The 19,249-nt window shown below is 41.1% G+C and overlaps 2 protein-coding genes across 5 annotated transcripts in view; one reads left to right on the top strand and one right to left on the bottom strand.

The window, feature by feature from the left end:
* Positions 1 to 19,249, top strand: part of LOC117608465 (uncharacterized) — a 41,049-nt gene that overhangs the window by 9,757 nt on the left and 12,043 nt on the right. The window contains exon 1 of one of the 4 annotated variants that reach the window (XM_034333641.2): positions 12,647 to 13,728. The exons of 1 other annotated variant lie outside the window; for it this stretch is intronic. Coding sequence is in view for 1 of the 3 variants with exons in the window: in XM_034333638.2 (XP_034189529.2) it covers positions 13,873 to 13,882 (10 nt within the window). In the remaining 2 variants the exon portion in view is untranslated. Of the gene's footprint in view, positions 1 to 12,646; positions 13,883 to 14,657; positions 17,739 to 19,249 lie in introns of those variants that run through there. 2 more of the 4 variants (XM_034333638.2, XM_034333642.2) reach the window with 2 other exon arrangements.
* On the bottom strand, positions 3,016 to 5,896 carry LOC117608682 (uncharacterized). The gene is made up of 3 exons (XM_076690968.1): positions 3,833 to 5,896; positions 3,431 to 3,543; positions 3,016 to 3,389 (listed from the first exon to the last, which is right to left on the bottom strand). Exons 1-3 carry the CDS (start codon positions 4,045 to 4,047, stop codon positions 3,016 to 3,018), a joined length of 702 nt encoding a protein of 233 aa, XP_076547083.1. The 5' UTR covers positions 4,048 to 5,896.

Raw genomic sequence — 19,249 nt, 5'->3', positions numbered from 1 at the left:
ACTCTCAGCATCCTAGTCCATTTCAAGCTCGTCTTCATGGTTCAGTTAACTTTCTGCCAGCTCTTATTACGGGTCTGACGCTTTATCGGTCTCCTATAGCATCTTTGCCTCGAACCTTCGGTAACTCCTCTTCCTCTTACCTTCTGATCCTTTCGAACCTTCTCGGACCTTTTTCTCCTGTTTCCTTCACTTTTCCAGACGATCTCGTGCTTCTTGGATCCCAAGAAACTTTCTTAGGGAAAATAGGGATAATTTATTAATTTTCGATCTAGAATACTTGTATGACGTCTGGCCATTTACACTTTAGCCACGGTAGTTCCATTTTTATTAATCATCGTTCGGTATCCCATCGCTGTTCACTTTTGCGAATCATGATTCCTTTATAGACGTCGGCGTTCTGCCAAGTATACTCGAAGCCAAGAAGAAAGAGGGAATAAAATAAAGAGGGGGATCGTTGCGAGAGGGTAAATTCATTCAACGAAACGAATTCGGTTTATTCGGCTAAACGATGGGAACTTGCGGTAAAAGGTTTCGAATTCTTCTTGTTCGCTCGGTGCCGAAGGGTAATGATTAATCGATAACTCCGTAGGTCGATTAAAATAGACCCCGAGGACAGGATTTCGGTGCGATGCGTGAGCGGAATGGTGATTTGGAAGGACGCCAAAATTCACCAGTTTTAGCTGCATGGGCAACAAAAGGCCTTGTGCACCGACCAGACTCATGGGGGAAAGATTGAAATAGGCAATTAGTTGATGCTACCAGAGCTCGGAAAATCCACTATACGCGTCACTTAGTCACAATCTGATACTTTCCTTTTTTTTTTTTTTTAATTTCCTATCCAACCGCGATTTGATCGTTGAGGAAAATCCGGTTTAATTATTTGGAATTTATAGTCTATAGTGATTTTCTAGGGAAATAGTCACCATTAATTTTCATAGTCATTAATTTTTCAGACTTCGAACCACGTATTATTTAAAGGAAATCAAATTGTTTTTTAAAAAATTCATAGGAGAATCGATGAAATTCATCAATGAGTCATGAAAACAAATGACGCGAACCTTAGTTTTCAGTATTTTTCATGGAGGATGAAGTCAGCTACCAAGTCGTAGCCACGTGTTATGAAACACTCCATATAAATGTGTACGAGGATGGATATTGCTGACGGTTTCAACTTAAACCGTTCAGTCGTTTCTGCGAAACGAAACGGCTAACCGAGTGCATAAACTGCTGCGACGCACTAACGATTGCAAGTTTGTCATTCTGCCAGAAATTCGTCGTCCTTCGTTGCACCAAATATTGCACGTACATTTCCGGCGAGCTTCGGCGAAAGTAAATCTAGCCGGAAGTGGGCGATCATGCCAAGCCAAGGTGCTGCGAACGGACCTTTTTTAAATTAATGACGTCAATGTCTTTAAAAAAAAAAAGAAATTGTAATTAACAAATTAGAACATAGGGTATTTATTATCCTTTCGTTGATATCGTTACTGAAATTTTACTTATTTTCTTGTTTCACTGGAAGGTAGAAATGAGTAATAATTGCGCAGCATAAAAATAGTGATCTAATGGGCGTGGTGAACGTGAACAATTGCAAGAGAATGTGAAAGATGCGAGATTACGAAAGTTAAACTTACCGGTTCGTGATGTATCTCTTCCTAGAAATTCCTTGCAATGCGTTTGAAGTTGTCATCACCCGAAGTCACGGTTCGTCGGCAAAAAGTCTATGGAATGTATCATTTCAACGGGGTTCGTTAGTGTATGAATTATATAGAAAGAATCCAAGAATGGAGTTCGAAGAAGTAGATTGATTAGCACATAATACTTTAATATTAATATTAAAAATAATTTAGAAACAAATAGAGTTTTGAAAAATAACTGAGAGATATGAAAAATGAACAACTATCGCTTCAAATTTTCCCGCGTACAGGTGCGCGCGCAAGTGGTGGTCCGCCATAGGTCTATATATATGAGGCCCACTCCCCACTGCGGTCATTCTCCCCGGCTATGCCGACGGGGTAGGATGGGAACAGGGGATGGTATATTTCCCGGGGAAGCCCGATTTTATCGCAACAGTACTTGAAATGATTGATGATGTTGCAATGAAATATTGCCAGAACAATAAATAAAATTTGAAAATTATAATTATTTTGCGAACGATGGTTTTGAAAGAAAGACAAACGTTTCGAATAAAGGCTAGAGGAAAGTTTGTTCGGACTAAAATCGGAATAAGGGCAAGATAACGAAAGAAGAGACGAGTTCCCCGCAATTTTGACGTCAGGCTGGCAATGTGCCATACCCTCCTGTGGCTCATCTCAGCGGCTAGTGAACGTGGGAGTGGAATTCTCTGATTCTCACGAGCCTTATTTTGGGATCGGCTCGTTCAGCCGCCCGGAAGCGGGACTTACAAATTTGGAGCGTTGGCCCATTTTTTTTTTTTTTTTCTTTTTTCTTTAACGCCGTTTCATTGGTCTGTGGCTCAACCGAATTTGCCGGCCAATTCTTGGAAACCGGTCTTTCCCACCCCTTGCGATCGTTTCCCTCACCTTGGCTTCGACTTTTCCTCGAACCAGTTGCTTTTTTTAAATGGATCCACGCTCCGTATCGTCAACTCGATATCGCGTGCTCGATCATAAACGTCGTGCAATTCGTAGAACTCTAGGGTCGAATCTGGATGCTGGATAGTCGTAAAGGGTACGAAATCATCGGAATGCCTGAACTAGTCGATGGAATCCGTGTAAAGGCGATCGCCGAGGAGCGAATCGAGACAAAATCGGTCTTCTCCCGATGGAAAAGAAAGAAGATATTCCCCGCGCGTCAGGATTTGCTCTGGAATCCCGTTCGGTAATTCATGGCCGCAAAATCCTGCGATCCGATGTCTCTTCCACGAAAAGGGACGTTCTTGGACGAAAGCACGAGTTCCACAATTATAATGGCGGTGCTTTGTTCTTTGTTCTTCCATTTACACAGAATTGCAAAGCAAATTAATGTGGTGCTCGATCAATTAAAATGGTACATGATCTAAATGAAAAAATTGAATGGATCAATGGTCGAGTCCAACAGCAACGAAAACTGGATCCTTGGAAGAAAAGAAGAAAAAAAAAAAGCCTGGAAAGAAAGGGAAGAAAGGTAAACGCGGGGTGCAGCATCAATCGCACGCGTCTGGTGAACCGTAGGGAACGAGAAATCGTGAAAGAGAGGCAAAAAATACATGGGGCTCCGCGCATAGGGAGAGAGGGATGAGAAAGATCTCGTCCATTCAACGGGCGGCACATACGATTTCCAATCGACAACCGCTTCCTCGAAACGGATCCCCCTTCTGCGAGATCCTAAACGACGGCACTGGAGACCGCAGCCTGGAATACCGGTTCTAACCGTGGCTCCATTCAAGTGTTCTTACAACCGTTGGCATCCTTCGGACTACTCGCCAAGAAACTCTTTGATATTCCGCTGATGCACCGATCCAGTTCCACCCCGTGTCTCGATAATACTCGGCTGGATAAAATAGAATCGGAATGAGGAAAGTCGCTCCTTCGGGGAATCTTGAAGCTGTATTATCAAGAGCGAACGATTCGATGTGGTAGACGAAGATAGAGCAAAGAATAGTAAAAGTGAAGAAATTTGAAAAATTTGCAAAATTACAACTGAACCAGAAGGGTATAATAAATTATCTCCGAGAAAGGAAAATGAAAATGAAAATAAAAATAAAAAAAAAAAAGGACGAACGTTACTTTATGCTCGTAAATATAGGCGGGGCCATGTGGATGAAGGCGAAATGTTGTGCTGTCGGGTTGCCAAGAAGGCCGTACGAGGAAGAAAGGGTGAGAGAGCCGGTGGTTAGGCCAGGCAAGGATGGTAGAAGGGGGCCTGTGAGCAGGCCCCACTTCTTCCTCGAAGGAGTTCCTTCAGGTCCCACATTACATGGACATAAAAGGCAACCCCGACACGAAAACCGTCTCTCTGACACATTGACACAGCCTCTGAACCAACTATGCCTTCCCTCCTACCTTTCTCGAGAGATTCTCTTTTTCCGACGATCCTGCCCGGAATCATCCACTCCGTTCTTCGTTTCCGTTCGGCCTCCTGTCCGATTCAATATCGCTCTTATCCAAAGATCTCTGTCTGCCCGATGGGTTTTTGCAAAGGACAAACACCGACGTACCTTCGCCCTTCGGTAATAAGGATCGGAGGGTTTTTTCAAGGAGGAACCTCGGTCGATAGGTGGAAAAAATAAATTTTCGTTATTTTACAAAAGTATTGTAATCTCTTTGAATTTCACGCCTCGTGAAAAGTTTTTTCAAATTAACGTACCACTTCGTCATCTTCGTCTGCGGCGATATATCGAGAGTCTGTACCGCGTTAGTGTGCGTATCGATGTATACGTCATCGGTTGAGAACCGGCACCAGAAAGAGAAAGAAAAGGACGAAGAAAGGAAGGCAGGTGAGGCAAGGTGAGATACGAGGTTGGCCGGTCTGCGAGGTTTAATCACCTAACGAATAAAAAGCATGAATGGACGCTAGCACGACGCCGTACATTATCTTGCCTCCTTGTCTCTTTATTATTATTCTCCTGGCCCTTTTTATCATCCCTTCTTTTACCGGACGCCGCTTCTCTCCAATCCCTCTCTTTCTTCTTCTTCTTCTTCTATCATACTTTGCGAACGTATTATCTTCCTCTCTCTTTCCCTTGTCTCCTCGTTTCAATATCCCGCTTCTTCCAAAGGAAGATCCGCCATCGCGAGGGAGACACGATCCTGTACTGACGAGATCGTGTTACCTGTTCCTACGTGTGTACACTCGCGGTCAAATCAGGATTCCCTAGGGAAAATGGCGATATAGGGGAAGCAAGAATTCTCGAAATCTTAAATTTAATATTTAAAGTAATTTAGGAAAAAAATAATATAATTTTTAATTATTAATTATTATACAATTTAGTAGGTAACTAAGAAGTATGAATAATAGATAAATATCGATTTGAATTTTCCCGCGTAAACGCTTGCACCCACGTGATAGGGCCAGGCCCCTATATATATGCGGCTCCATTTGCTGCACTGTCATTTCCCTCGGGGATGCCTACGGGGAAGGGTGAGAACCCGGACATCGTCATTTTTCCTGGGGAAACCTGATTTGATTGCGAGTGTACAGCTATAGTTGAACTTCGAAACTCTAGAAAATCCATTCCCATAGATTTTTATCTGGCTATACTGGAGAATAATTTCAAACTCCTAAAATAGATTGAAATCAAAATGTTCATTCAATTGTAATTTATCTGTAAGCATGGTTACATACTGTACCTAGAAAATGCATTACTATAAATTCTGAAGGAAGAAAATTACAGGTCTTAGGTAAGAATAAATTATAAGTTGAACACGGTATCGATCCAATAAGCACGGAATTAATCAATCTCGGCATGTATTATTTATTAATTTTGCACAATATCCGTTGGCAGGGAAAAAGACGAATGAATGAAAAGCAATTTCACCCACGCGGTATGATAAAGAACAAAGCAGCAACGCGATATCAATTATCGCGTCCGGTTCGTTGCTTTTTATTTCGGTTCCTCTCAATGACTGGCTGTGAGTTGGAATACGGGAATCAGAAATACGTAATCAAAAGTACAATAGTAGAATGTATTATCAGTTAGTGCTTCATAAAGCAAGTTCACCATTAGCGTTTATGAAAGGGGGCATATAAATTGCATTCTCTTTTTAAATTATTCAAAAATATTTTAGAGACGCTTGAATTTCTATAGGAACTCGTCACCTATATAAAATTAGTGAATCTCTTTAACAAATTTCCAAGACTAATATTTCAAAGAAGGAAAGAAAAAATACAGAGGAATAAGGCTTAAGGCTCCCTTGTCTCTTAGCTGATTTTCTATTCCTGGTAAGACGAACGTTCCTTCGTCTCGGTAGAAATCGTTCGACAAAGAAGAACGATTTCCCGTCCGTCTCATCAGAGTCTAGAAGGCAGGTAGATTCCCGGAAAAATTTCAAGATTTTTCCGGGATACACTTCCCGTAAAGGCCGGGCTTAGAGAGGAGAGGTCTTTGTCTTGGCATGGCATCTGCGAAGCGAACCGAACAACCCGCTTTGCGTCCCAAGAAAACGAAGGTTCGCTGCAGGTATATAACGGAGAGTAGGAAGAATAAAAGAAGGGTTTGATGGCAGAACACAGGGGGAGAAGAGTGCCGAGAGAACCCGGCGTCCCTTCTGACCCGATCGCATAATTTACTGTTCGAATCCCTGCACAGTGGACCCAGCAACCCCAACCGTTGTTTCAACAGATTTTTAAGAAAATCAACAATTTCATAAACATAGATCCACTGTGTACTAATTGCAAATGAAAAAAAGTGATTGTAGTTGAAATCGAATCTTATCAGCTTATAGATGGATTATTATTCTCTGCCAAATTACGATGAGTCACAGGCCTTCCAGTCAAGATAACCGAAAGTGATATTGTTCCACGATATTAAATCCTACACCATTATCATTGATAAATACTGTTGCATAAATACTTAAGAAGTGGATTAGATTGGGGAATGAATTTTGCAGTAATTCTTTTTTAGAAATTATTATCCATTCCGAGGATATACAACGAAGAAGAAAAAACACTCGAAAGTTTGTCGACGAATTCGTATTCCTCTTATAGAGATAACGCGAGAAGCGTTCGTAGATCTGGATGCTGGTGAAATATTCAAAGCAACATCCTACGTCTCCTATTTTCGTCCTGGCATCGTTCTACGTTTCTTCCGAGGAATCCGTTGAACCCCGTTCGTTCTCGACACTCGCCAGCAGGATAATTGGACAGCGAAATGACATGCGACAGGTGACACCGAAGCCGTAATTGATTGGTATAATTGTTCGAAAAGCAGGATAAAAATCGAACGGATTCGAAAAAGCGTGGATATCTATAAATCGATTCGTTTGTACGCGATGGGTCAATAACTTTCCTCACCATCGTCGAAGCTTATTTCTATTACCTATCATCGCGAATAGCTAATAGAAATTTCGATGATCGTTTATTACCGCTGCGTAGACGGATAGAACAAATTTGCGATCCGCGCTGATTTAATCCAGCTACCGAGATACGCACGAGTTTTCTGAGAATAACAAATCAACAAAAAACAGTAACAGCCAGTGATTTGCGTCACCGTCGTTAACGACTGGATGACGATTCCTAGTGTGATGAAAAAGTGCATAGCATTGCACACCATTCGAGTAAACGTCGAGAACGTAACTAAATATGGTGTAATAGGCTACGAGAAAGCTGATAAGGCAAAGGAGTCACATCGTTATCAGTGAACAATGAAAACAGTTTTTAGAGACGTACAGAAGTTTAATACCTCGTAAACTTCGTAACTGACTTTTTGGTATTTTTAAATTGCCCCTTCACGTCTTATGAGGTCTTATGCCCGAGCTAAAGGTGTCGACAGCCTAATAGTAGTTGTGCAATTGAAAAGATTGCGGATCAAAGATCGTCGTTAATGACGATGTTGTCGATACGAGGTTAAATAATAGAATAAGAAGAAAATGAAAGGTGGGTGCAGATAACGCTAGATATCAATGGAGAACAAATAGGCTCGAGGGATATCTGTGTGCCAAACGACAAGCTTATCTGCACATCTCTGCTTATCTGGAGATGTAACGGTTTGCCTGTATTCATTGTTTTCCTTCGTAAGCCTCCAGTCTTCAAAAATGATTGATAAAGTGCAAAAGTGAAAAGTACACACGGGTTGATGTACTTGATCATCTGGGATTAAAAATAGGAGTAACATTAGGCTACGTTTTCAATAAATACCAATACACCAAGCGTTACGATGGGATTCTTAATTAATACTGTTCATTTGCTAATTAGATTAGAATCAGTTAATAATCAAAGGATATTTTTTGAATATTGTAATTGTATTTAAGAATTCATTACAAATTTGAATTAAGATATAAATTATTTTTAAAATAATTATTGACATATGGTGTTCTATCATGGCGCTAAATTAAATAGCTCAAATAAACAAGGAGATACGATTAAGTTCAGATAAGACGATCATTTTTTGCAACAATAAAATTCTTCGAAATACAATATCTGGCTCCAAAGAAATCACGCGTTATCTTTCAAGTGCTAAAACTCGAATTAATATCTTTGTTGACTCATAAAATATGTATAACTCGAGTCGAAATTTTCTTCATACGTGACGACTAATTAAAGCACTTGTTAATCAAAAGTTGGAAAAAGTGTAGCTCAACGCAAACATATGTATCTCGAGTGTCTGTATTTCTGTCATCGTTTCTGAAGTTTCGCAACACGATAACCCATCTGCGTGACAAATGCTCGTCATCATTCTGCTGAATCCTCTTCTCGGCCTTAACGCTTTTATGGACTCTCTAAAAATCTGTGAAAACGATTTAAAACCACCAATACACTAAATAGGAAATTTATTATAAATGCTATATAACATTACGTTAAATAACAAATGCAATAAGTTTTCTGTTATCCATCAAGTATCGGTAAGGATCACAGAAAATTATTTTACTTGACACTATTATTTTCCTTGTTTTATTATCTTAATTTTCATATAGACAATTTTTTTTATTATCAATTTCTATTTGTTTTGTTACGTGATATAGACGTAGCTTAGCAAGTTTTATAAATTTACCGTATAACCTGTTACGTTATTTTGGTGTGAATGCGGCTTTAGGATATTCGCCATTCAAATTTCCCGCCATGTAACAGGTGCAGCGTGAACTAACCGACGTTCAGCTGCGATCGAGACGAATTTTAACGCGTACCTTTTTATACGCTTAAATCATCCAGTTGTTGACTTTCATGAAATTCATTCGATAATAGAGGCGTGAGATTTGTGTGCAATACGTCGTATCGTATCGAAGGTTCTTTGCGAATTCAACGAGTGTTGTTGATTCGAACGAGACTGCACGATCGCTTGTGTGTGCGTTCACGGCGTGACTCACCGAACGCATGAACGAGCAAAATATTCGGTACGTAGGCACTCGAATTGGAAGGAAAAAGAGGGGAAAAAAGAAAGAAGAAAATAAGTGCTGGAAACGTGATTCACGGAGCGTATAATCAAAAATTGTCGAAGACATCGAGAATGCGTACGGCAAATAAAAATACGCGCGGTGCGTGCCGCCATTTTTACCAGGGTTCTCATCATTTTCGGGACAATCGTCTTAGAATTTACAAGTCAAGTAATTCCAAGTAACAATAACATATTACTCAACGCTCATAGTAAACATATTATTGAATATTCATAATTTTTCGCGAGTCTTAATGTTCGCAACACGTATGAGCACTTTAAAACCGAATAAATACATTTGTAAAATCGTGTATTTAAAAATATGTACAGGAAATTTCGACGTTATTGATGACCATTCGATAAATACGTACTTGACGCGGTGCGGATTTACTCGTGAAATTTCAGATCAAAATCGGTTGACTGATAATAACTGGTCGGTTTACAACAATGCTATCGTGAAATAATTTAAAGCGTATCTGAAATATCAATTAAATCGTCATATTTTCTTATCGAATAATATCTTCATACACGTGTATAGTTCCTAGTGCATACATTATTTAATAACGTAACCAAGGAATTTGTCCCCTTAAGGGGGACAGCTGGCAGGTGTACGAACAGTTCACCAGAAAGAATCCACTCCACCTGCGGTTTTCAGCTTCAAGGTCCTCTCTCGAGTAGGATAGGTGATCGATCGCTGGAGTTCGTCAACGTAACAGGTAAATAGAGCATCATCGATAATCGCGAAATTTTGATAGATCCTTACGTAAGTGGTCGAGGCGAGAGGGAATTCCACTAATCGTCGATGGCAAGTAAAGGTACGTTCTTACGCAACAGCTTGGAGGAGTCACGTGACAACGTACGGTGAAGCTCGCGGCACGGATGGCGTCATATGATGTCACGCTGAATACGGCGGGCCCGTATACGATTCTCAAGATCAATCGGCGCTATTTTTCGAGGCTATCATTTACAACCCTGTTACATCACTCTGGTGGAGAAAATTTGTCAACTGGTTTTCTATGGCGGATTAGTCCCATCGCTACGCTCGGGGCGTCCTCCTTATGGGGCTTGCGATGATCAGGGAACGAGAGGAAACCGTCGGTCGAAGAAGAAGTGGTAAAGAGGGGAAAAGTACAGGGAGGAGTAGAACAGCAGAGCATTTCGTGGAATGTCCTAACGTCTCAGGAGAACAACAGTCGGGCTCCTTTACAACTCCGATCGGGCACAAGCTGGAACCTTCTGGCCTGACTGGTTGGCTATGTTGACTCCGGCGATCAACGGTCGACGCTTTTCTTCGTCTTCTCTCCGTTTCCTTGCTAGAGAAGAAACTTTCTATCTAAACTTCTCGATAATTTCAATAATTTCATTTAGCTCGGCTTTTGTAAAATCGACCCTGTTATTGCTAGTAAAAATTTCGATTTCGAATCGTGCATTCGCGTACCGAATACGTAACATCCTTTTACGAAGATCTCGGTAGAGCACCTCGAGAGAATACTCGACAAATTCTGACCTACTGTCGGCTGACCAAATGATAAGACATTCGCGGCATTCCCGCTTTTCTTAGAATTTTATTGTTGCCATAAATTTCAACCGAAAATTGGAGTATCCGTGGCTAGAATTACACTTATCATGGAAGATACGAAGGAAAAAGTGAAAAATCGGCCGCAGTATTTATTACTGTTGGCTTGACGCCTGGGTGCACGTTCCGTTATAAACATTGATAGCAGGGGAATGGCGGGCAAACAGGAATCCCTTCTGATAATCTTCCTTATCTATTTCGGATCGGCAAAAGCCAAGGGCAGTATTCTAGGTGTTGCCCCAACGATGTTTCATCGTTCGAGGCTCGTGTTAGGGAGACGCCTGCTATCTGGTAGATACATACGTCTGCCAGTCCCGGAAGGACGGTTTTCAGGGAAATGACCTCTACAGCCGTCGTTCTTCGGTAGGGACGAACGAAGGAAAATGCCTTAACCGTGAAAGTGAATAAGAAATAGAAAGGTTTCACTGTCATTCTTCCAACTGGCTTAACGCTAGATAGGTAAATTGAGAAAAGTGCATTGACGCTTGTTCCTGGAAAAATGGTACCGTTTGGTATCTTAAATTTCAATACTTCCAAGAAGGAAATGCAAAATCGTTGAATCGATTCATAAACCTCATTGAGAAATCAATGAATAAAATGAAGTAACTTGTTGCGTTTGGAATCTTTCCCTGAAGTTAATTGACCATGGAATAACTACGTACACCGTGCGGTATTAGATATCAGATACGATCGATTAAGGTGCATAACTGAGAGTATGCCTATGGTTTACGTGGCATAACTGTTAATCATACCTATGTTTGATTATCCTTCAATGATAAGCCACGATAATGATAGTACATTAACTAATAATCGTATTAAGGGTGTAAGAATTGCATGCAATGCTTCGTTAGAGCGGTACCAATTAACGTGTTAAAATAACGTACGTTTATAGTAAAAATTCATTGGTAACATTCGAAGTTCGAACACGTCGTTTATTTGCAAACGAAAAAATCAATTACGATTGCTAAGGATGTAAAATGAAACTGCAAAAATCAACAAACTCGTTATACGGCTCATTCATAGTTCATACGATGACGCCGAGACAATATCCATGAAATAAATCACCTCGGAGAACACGCGTGACGCGAGACGAAGCAACGGTGCGGAGTCAAGGTATTTTCTCGATTTTTCATTTATATATTACTGCAACGGCGCAAGGCCACGGTTAATAGGCTTATTATCTACGAATATGAAGCACGGATCAAAGAGCGTGAAACTGAGTGCGTCCCTGAGGATTCTACATAGTTCTGTAGTCAAGTATCGCTTCTTCGCCAGACTTTCTCATACCGAACAGTATTAATGTCCATCCACACGTACTTTCTACTTGATGTACATTAAAAAAAGAAAAACCTATCATACTGTGAGTTATGATGAAACAGGTACACAGATAAGCGCGTCACGGGTGACGTGAGTTTATGGCAACTGAAACAATACTCTACCTGGCTCGCAGGGCTCTCCCAAGATCAACGGCAGGTAGTGGGAGGCTACTCTCCTTACACTTACCTTTAGCTAAAAGAAGCCTACGTTGGGCGTTCATGCGAAGATCCCTTTGTAAACATAAATATTCTGGTATTCAGCCTATCATTGTATATTTCAATTACAAGTACCAGGAATCCATATGGATGTTAAAAACGTTGAACCCGTTACAATTGAACAGCGTAACAGTAGAGTGAGAGCGTACGAAATGATTGTTCAGATTGTGGATGAACCTTTACGTTGTCTCAGCCGTCGGTCCCTCCCCTCTCGTCCGAAAAGGATCCCCCACTCTGATGGTCCGCGTCCATCCCTTCGGTGGGTTGGCAGTGCGCGTTCGATACACGGAATCGCCTCGTGGTTCTCGGAAGGCAGTAGACTGTCGTCAGCCACGCCAGACGGCGCACTGCTCGCACGCTCACTGCTCTCTCGTAGGAGATACTCGCCCACTGGCTCACCCACGGCTGCTGGTTACCTCGCTCTCTCTCTCTCTTTCTCTCTCTCTCTTCGGCTGCTGGCAGCAGCAGCAGCAGCAGCAGCAGCAGCAGAGCAGGCACACTCGGCTTAGCGGGCTGCCAGTTACGCAACAATAACAACGCCGTCAGGACGTGTAGCATGCGCGTGCTGTGCCACCTATACGCCGACGAACGACCCTGGAACGACGAGCTACCGATTCGTCGTCGCCGCCGCCGCTTCTTCTGTTACTGCTGCTGCGATCACTTGTTGAAGACCCGGTAGGAGAGCGCGCGCCCGTTCCGCGACATAAGCAACCACAACTACCAACCATTTTCTTTTGGTAGGGAAAAAAAAAGAAACAAGCTCGTTGATATATAAATATAGGAAGAGTGGTGATGAATAGAGAGAAACGTGTGTAAACTGTGCGTTGTATATAGTGGCGTCGAACGGGAATTATGTTGTAGGAAGAGTGATGAGCAATAACGGAGTAGACGCGGTTGAAAGCGGTTTGAGTCTGTGCCGAGCGAACGGCGCGGATCGAACGCTCGATACGCGACACGTTCACGCTACCGAAGATTTACGTGATAAAAGTGATATATTCGAATCGAGACTGTTCGAAATCTTGTTGTAATACGTTACATTGTATTGTATTTCATTGAAGAAAGAAAGAAACGAAGAGAGGCATGAGGTGCCCGTTCGACAGTACGTGATGAAATGGTACGCGAAATACGTCGGGATTAGGCGCCAATGACGTCAGGCCGAGAATCGTGGAGCCGTGTAAAATCGTAAGGGGAATTCGTTTGTGGAGTTTGCAGTGCGTTTACCGATACGGTGCCGTTAGTGTGTTGGTGATATATATTACTGCTGGCAGTAGTAATTGTAGTAGTAACGCAACAGCAATATCTCTGTCAGAGTAGTATTCGTAGTGGTAAAAGAGTTGTGTAGTGGACTCGATATCGGTGTTGCCGAACAGAGATAGTGGTGGGGCTAAAAGGAGAACCCGTGTGGAATTGCTGCGTGGTCCGTCGTGGTAGCCAATTATATTTTCTACGTGTGTGCTTCGCGGGCAATGACTAACTGCTCGCTGTTAAGTGTGTTAGTAGGAGATATCGTTGACGAACCCGTTTCTGCGTTGGTGTTGCCGTCTACGTCAGCACCGGTCGGACGGGATTTGCATAGCAAACAGATTGACGCGCTGGTAAGTGGATAACGAGAGAGGAGTCGCGACTCTGTGTCCCACCATGGATCGTGACTCGCGTTCGTATTCCTGCGGAGGCTGCGAGAGGACCGAGGGCCGAGCTATGCCGATAGAGTAACAAGTGAGCGGCGAAGCGGCGTTGCCATGACGACAGGTGAACCATGAGCTATTCCTCTCTTCTTTTAACCTCTTATCTCTTTCTCTTTCCTTCTCTCTTTATGTCTCGCCCTCTTTTTCTTCCCCCTCTCCTTATCCTGTCTTTCCTTTTCATGAATCGCTCTTGTCTCCTGTCTCCTGCCATATCTCTCTCTTACGTATAAAGGTTGCTTTATATTATCCGTTCAGACACGGAACAGCCACGCTCAGACAAAGACACTGACTTCAGTTCGCTGATTTTAAATGAAACATTTTACAAATCACCCTCCATATAAAGGTAGATATCTGAAACTTTCTCAAATCTTTCCTGTCCATACTATTTCTACAGCACCAAGCATGCCGGTCTTCCTTAGGGAAAAGACAGTACAGAAGAAAGCTCCGGCACTGGTTTTACCCTTAGAAAATGTGAAAGTTATTTTCATCATACATAACTTTCTATATTTACAAAATTTTCTTCAAATTGATCAGTGTACCCTCGTAAACCGAGTGGTAGAATCTTCCTTCCTTGGGGAAAACACGCTGGCCAGTGTACTCTTTGCTTCTCATCTTTATTAATCCCCTTTTTACCTGCTCTCTACCATCCTCTTTTTTAGTTTTCCTCTTCTTTTTACCCCTCTGCAGCTGATTCTCGCAATTGTTCCCTTGTTCGTTTCTGACCCGGTACACTGAACAGACACGAGGCGACAACAGCGTCGTCCGTCCTCTACCTTCCTACCCGTAGACCACATTTATCTACCTGTCTCTACTCCGCGGCCTTTCTCCCTCCTCTTGATATTTTATCCTTTTCTTTGTTCGCACTCTGTTTCTTTCTTTTTCCTCAACGGTCTTCCCTCGTACGTATTCCCCCACTTCCCGCAGGAATCGGCAATCTCTCTCACTCTCTCTCTCGTGTTCTTGCTCGCGCTTGTGCGGACGCTTGGTGAACGCCGTTGTAGCATGCCTAATGCGTAGGCCGCGCGATATTCCAAGTACACTTGGCTATTTTCATGCTACACCAGAAAGATACCTAAGCTACGCACCATTCTTGTAGGTGACATGAACGGCCGATCTCCGAGCACCGTATAAAACTGAAATTATACCGAATCAATTGGAATTCTTGGAATTCTCCATTTTGTATTTCAGCCTACTATGAAATTCCAACGTTTCTTTCAATGTTAACCTACTTTCCATCGCCGTTTGATTTTTTCTATTTCTCACTTTTATAAAATTATTACTATTTGAAAGAGAAATCGACACTAAGAATAATGCGATAGTAATGATATTATTTCAAAATTATCACAAATTAACATTTTCATTCACCATATGGCGATAGTGTCGATTAACGAATAATTAAAGAAAATCCTTAAAAGGGGAACATATTAATGCAAAGTTAACAATGAAGTATGTTAAACATTTTCGAAATTCTTCACGGGAAACGTGTACGTATAAACTGTTACCTTTCGGATAGTAGGTAGTTAGCGTTGCCCGTGGGCAGAGCCTCGGGCAACGATCGTCAGCCATGATGTCAGAAGCCGTTAAAAGGAGTGGTAGGCTGCTTACTTTCTTTCCTGCTCTTTCGACGTTCGATTTCTTTCTAACTCGAGACGTTTGACATTTGTAACACTGTAGTCTGCTAAAAGTCACACGTGGTCACTGGTTTCTCGTAGGAGCGTTGCTTTACCATATGGCAACTGCTCTTTCAGGTTAGGCGTCGAAATAATTGCCCCATAGGGCATCAGATCGTGCAGACCTGTTGTACAATATAACTTCCTTAGGGAAAATTTGTTATACACTAAATTTTATAATATTCAATAATTAAAAATGACTTTTAATATCAATATCATTCAAATTGAGATTTTGAAAATTCTTCCTTCCCCTATGTCGCCATTTTTTCCCTAGGGAAGTCTTTTGATCGCGCGTGTACATGAATTTTCTCCCGTTGTATCGCAAATTACACGACACCCAATTTGTACATCGTCATGTAATTGATTACTATGTAAAAAACTAAGAGTTTTCCTTATCGTAAATCTGAAGGACCCTGTTAGATTCATTGAGCGATACCGTAAGAGGTTACGATCTTGTAACAAGCTTAAAAGAGTTGAATGCACTTTTTTCTTTTTTCCTTTTCGTCGAAACTGCTTAACGGTCGTATAACTTTGACGGCTTCAACGGATTGACACAATTCTTCCCGTTTCTCTTATATTTCCGCTTTCCTAAAACGTGAACTTTTCATCGGAATGAGATTTCATATTTCGTGAAATTATCGCACCGTCTAAAAGTAGGAGTTTAGAAAGGAAAAGATATTCGTTAAGGATCATAGAAATATTTGAAAAAAGTATTACAAAGCTGTTTTACGAGTTTCCGCCTGTTTGCATTGACGTTCCGCTTGATAAAATATAAATAAAAGAGATTACTTAAAGGAGAAACTCATTAACACGATTTGATACATATCTGGAATTTTTACGACCATTGAATTTTCTGCATGGCTACACTCTACAAGTGAATTTATTGCAAACAGTGCAATCAGTCTCAAAAGGGTTGTTCAACCAGTACATTGGACATTGTTAATGTATTGCTAATAACAGCTATGGCTATATAAAGTTTTCAAATGATAAAAACTAATCTGAGCGATAGAAACTATCAATTATTTATGGAATCATGTGAAAAAATAAAGGTCAACAGTGTTAAAGGGTTACTCCTGCAAGCTTTAATTATTATTAATTTATAAAATGGTTAGCGCTTACGTCTTAATATTTGATATGGTTAACAAATTTCTCTAATAGTTTTATTTGAGATATCATGAAATATGATACTACAGTATGTAAAAGAAATGCCATTTTTATTGACGAAATCGCGAAACGAGGAACGTGCTTTATTTTTAGCTACTGCTTTATCTGTGGAGTATCTTTAATGTCCAGTGGTAATCTACCAGCATACTTGAGTGTCTTTAACCATTGTGGAAATTTCCTGGTAAAACCACTCTTCATAATCGTCGTTTATAGTATTTGCGTTTGCAGGAAACTGTTGATGTTTGAAAGATTCTTTATTGTGTCAACTTTTATAATATTACAAAGTACATCAATTAAACTTAACCTACTAACTAAATTTACAAAATTATATATAGAACAACGTATAACTTAAATTTCCCCTCGATTAACATGTTGGAATCGATTTGGATAGATCTACCCATACCAGAGACACGATAATCTTTAAGGAGAAAATGTATAGGAATTTTTTCTTAAGTTCCCCTAGAAACCAGAAACAAATAGTAGAAGGCTCTTCTCTCTATTCTAACCCTTAACCAAAAAGAAAGCTCTCGTTGGACCGAGGTGTACATGTCGGTCGAAACGTTGTACGGGAATAAACTATGAAACTCGTGAATCACGAGAGCGGTGCATTCTAACGCTGTACGGTATATATATATATGTTATATAGAAAAGCGTGGTCTGAGAGTGGTGGTATAATAGGTGTAGAGAGAGGAGATCCGTGGCTCTCGAAAAACAACGGGGAATTCCGTGGACACACACGGCCGTGAACGGCCTAGGGCAGATAGACGGCGACGCACGGGGTGCGTGACCTAATCACCCGTTCACCGCTCCATCGAAGCGGCGCAACTCGGAACGACGCGAATCTCCGTCGAGTTTACTGCTTCGGCTGCAGAAGTAGGGTTACCAGAGGATAGTAGAGGGGAAAGAGCCGGGTAAACAGTCGGTAGGCGGTGCAAAGAGGGAAAGGTGGCTCCTCGGGGTTTCCTCGTGGTTGGCAAGGCGAGCTAAACCGAGTCAAGTCGAGTCTCTTGTCGTATCTCCGGGGACGCAGCGGGGAGCTGGCGACCGTCTCCGTGTGAGCCACCACATGGCGAAGACGCGTGCAGGGTAAGGGGAATTGTTGGCGCTTCGTCAGACTAGCGTTGGATGAGAGTGTCGGTTTGTCTGACCGAGGAAAGAGGAAGGACGCTACGTCAGACGCGAGAGCCCGCTCGTACGCGTGACTCATTTGCCTGTCGCGGGAATCTCCCGTTTTACTGACTGGTGGCAGCACTGTACGAATCGTCAACAATGATGGCTTCGAAAATACATTTAACCCCTTAACGTTCAGATTTTTCTCAATATATCCGATGGAATATAACTTGTATTACTCGGTTTTTAATGTTATAAGCTTATTTATTAGGTGTACGGTATTAAATAGGGAGGCCTCCCTAGGGAAAATGATATTCTAGGGGAAGGCCTCCCTAGAGAGACCTCCGCACGTGTCTCTGTGGGAGACATTTCCCTTTACGCTTATTCTTAACCAAGAAAAGTCTATGTTGCATGCAACTGTACAGTACAGTAGTGTATAGTTATGGACCTGTAAAGGTGCATTATTTACAGATTGGATAATTTTAAAAATGATCAATCTTAGTATAGTAAAAAAATAAGAAAAATATACGATTGGGTCGGCAGTACTAATCTTTGCCCTAGTTAATGGAAGTAATTCGAATTTAGATAAAGTTTATCGATGATGAATGAAAATACGATTGAATGAAATTCTTCGAATTGAAAGCTTTCAAGATGCTGTTAATAGAAACGATTTCCTATAATCGGACGATAACATTGCTTATTCAATTCTTCGATGGAATGCAGGACATTCGCTGGTGTAATGGAAACGATGAATACTCGTAATTGTGTAACGCGTAACACGTGACTAACTATAGTAGGCCTTTTTCAATTAACACTTAAATACCATAGCATGGTCAAATGTAACTTCGTCGAAGTTATTTCTTTAAGTTTGTTAAATTTAAACTGTAAATTGCGTCAGGTGTATGACTATTCCCATTAACCGAAAGAGGACTGCTATGCGCGCGAATGTACAATTTTAATTAACACATCGACAGCCGGTTGGTTAAAATTATACTTTATGCAGATCTGTGTTATTCAGTCAGTAGGGTAAAATTACGTTTTAAAATTCTGCACGTAATTGAATAAAACAACTTTTTTTTTTATCAAGTTTCATTGATCAATATGAAAACATAACGAATACAGTATAATTTCCGTTTTTATTCCAATCAAGAATTATGATTTAAACGTGTACTACACAGCTTAAAATTCACGTGGCACGAAACGTGTTAATAGATAACACATTCTCATCCTCAATTAGATGATCAAACTACGAATCACAGTTTCCATTGCTAAATATACTCCTTCCTCTTAAGAACTTAACGAAACACCCGGTATATAAATCTAGGATGCAGTTGTTCATTTTATTTTATATGTTAAAATACGGATGAAAAATGGCATCGATTGGGACACGTGCGATCATGTGTTTAGGTGTTATGTGAATTTTAATGTCCGATTAAAATATGAAGTTGAATTAAGGGTATGATTCACACGCTCTTTCGAAAAAGACA

This window comes from Osmia lignaria, chromosome 2, assembly GCF_051020975.1.
Source record: "Osmia lignaria lignaria isolate PbOS001 chromosome 2, iyOsmLign1, whole genome shotgun sequence".
Lineage (NCBI taxonomy): Eukaryota > Metazoa > Arthropoda > Insecta > Hymenoptera > Megachilidae > Osmia > Osmia lignaria.
This window is presented reverse-complemented; position numbering and strand designations above follow the sequence as displayed.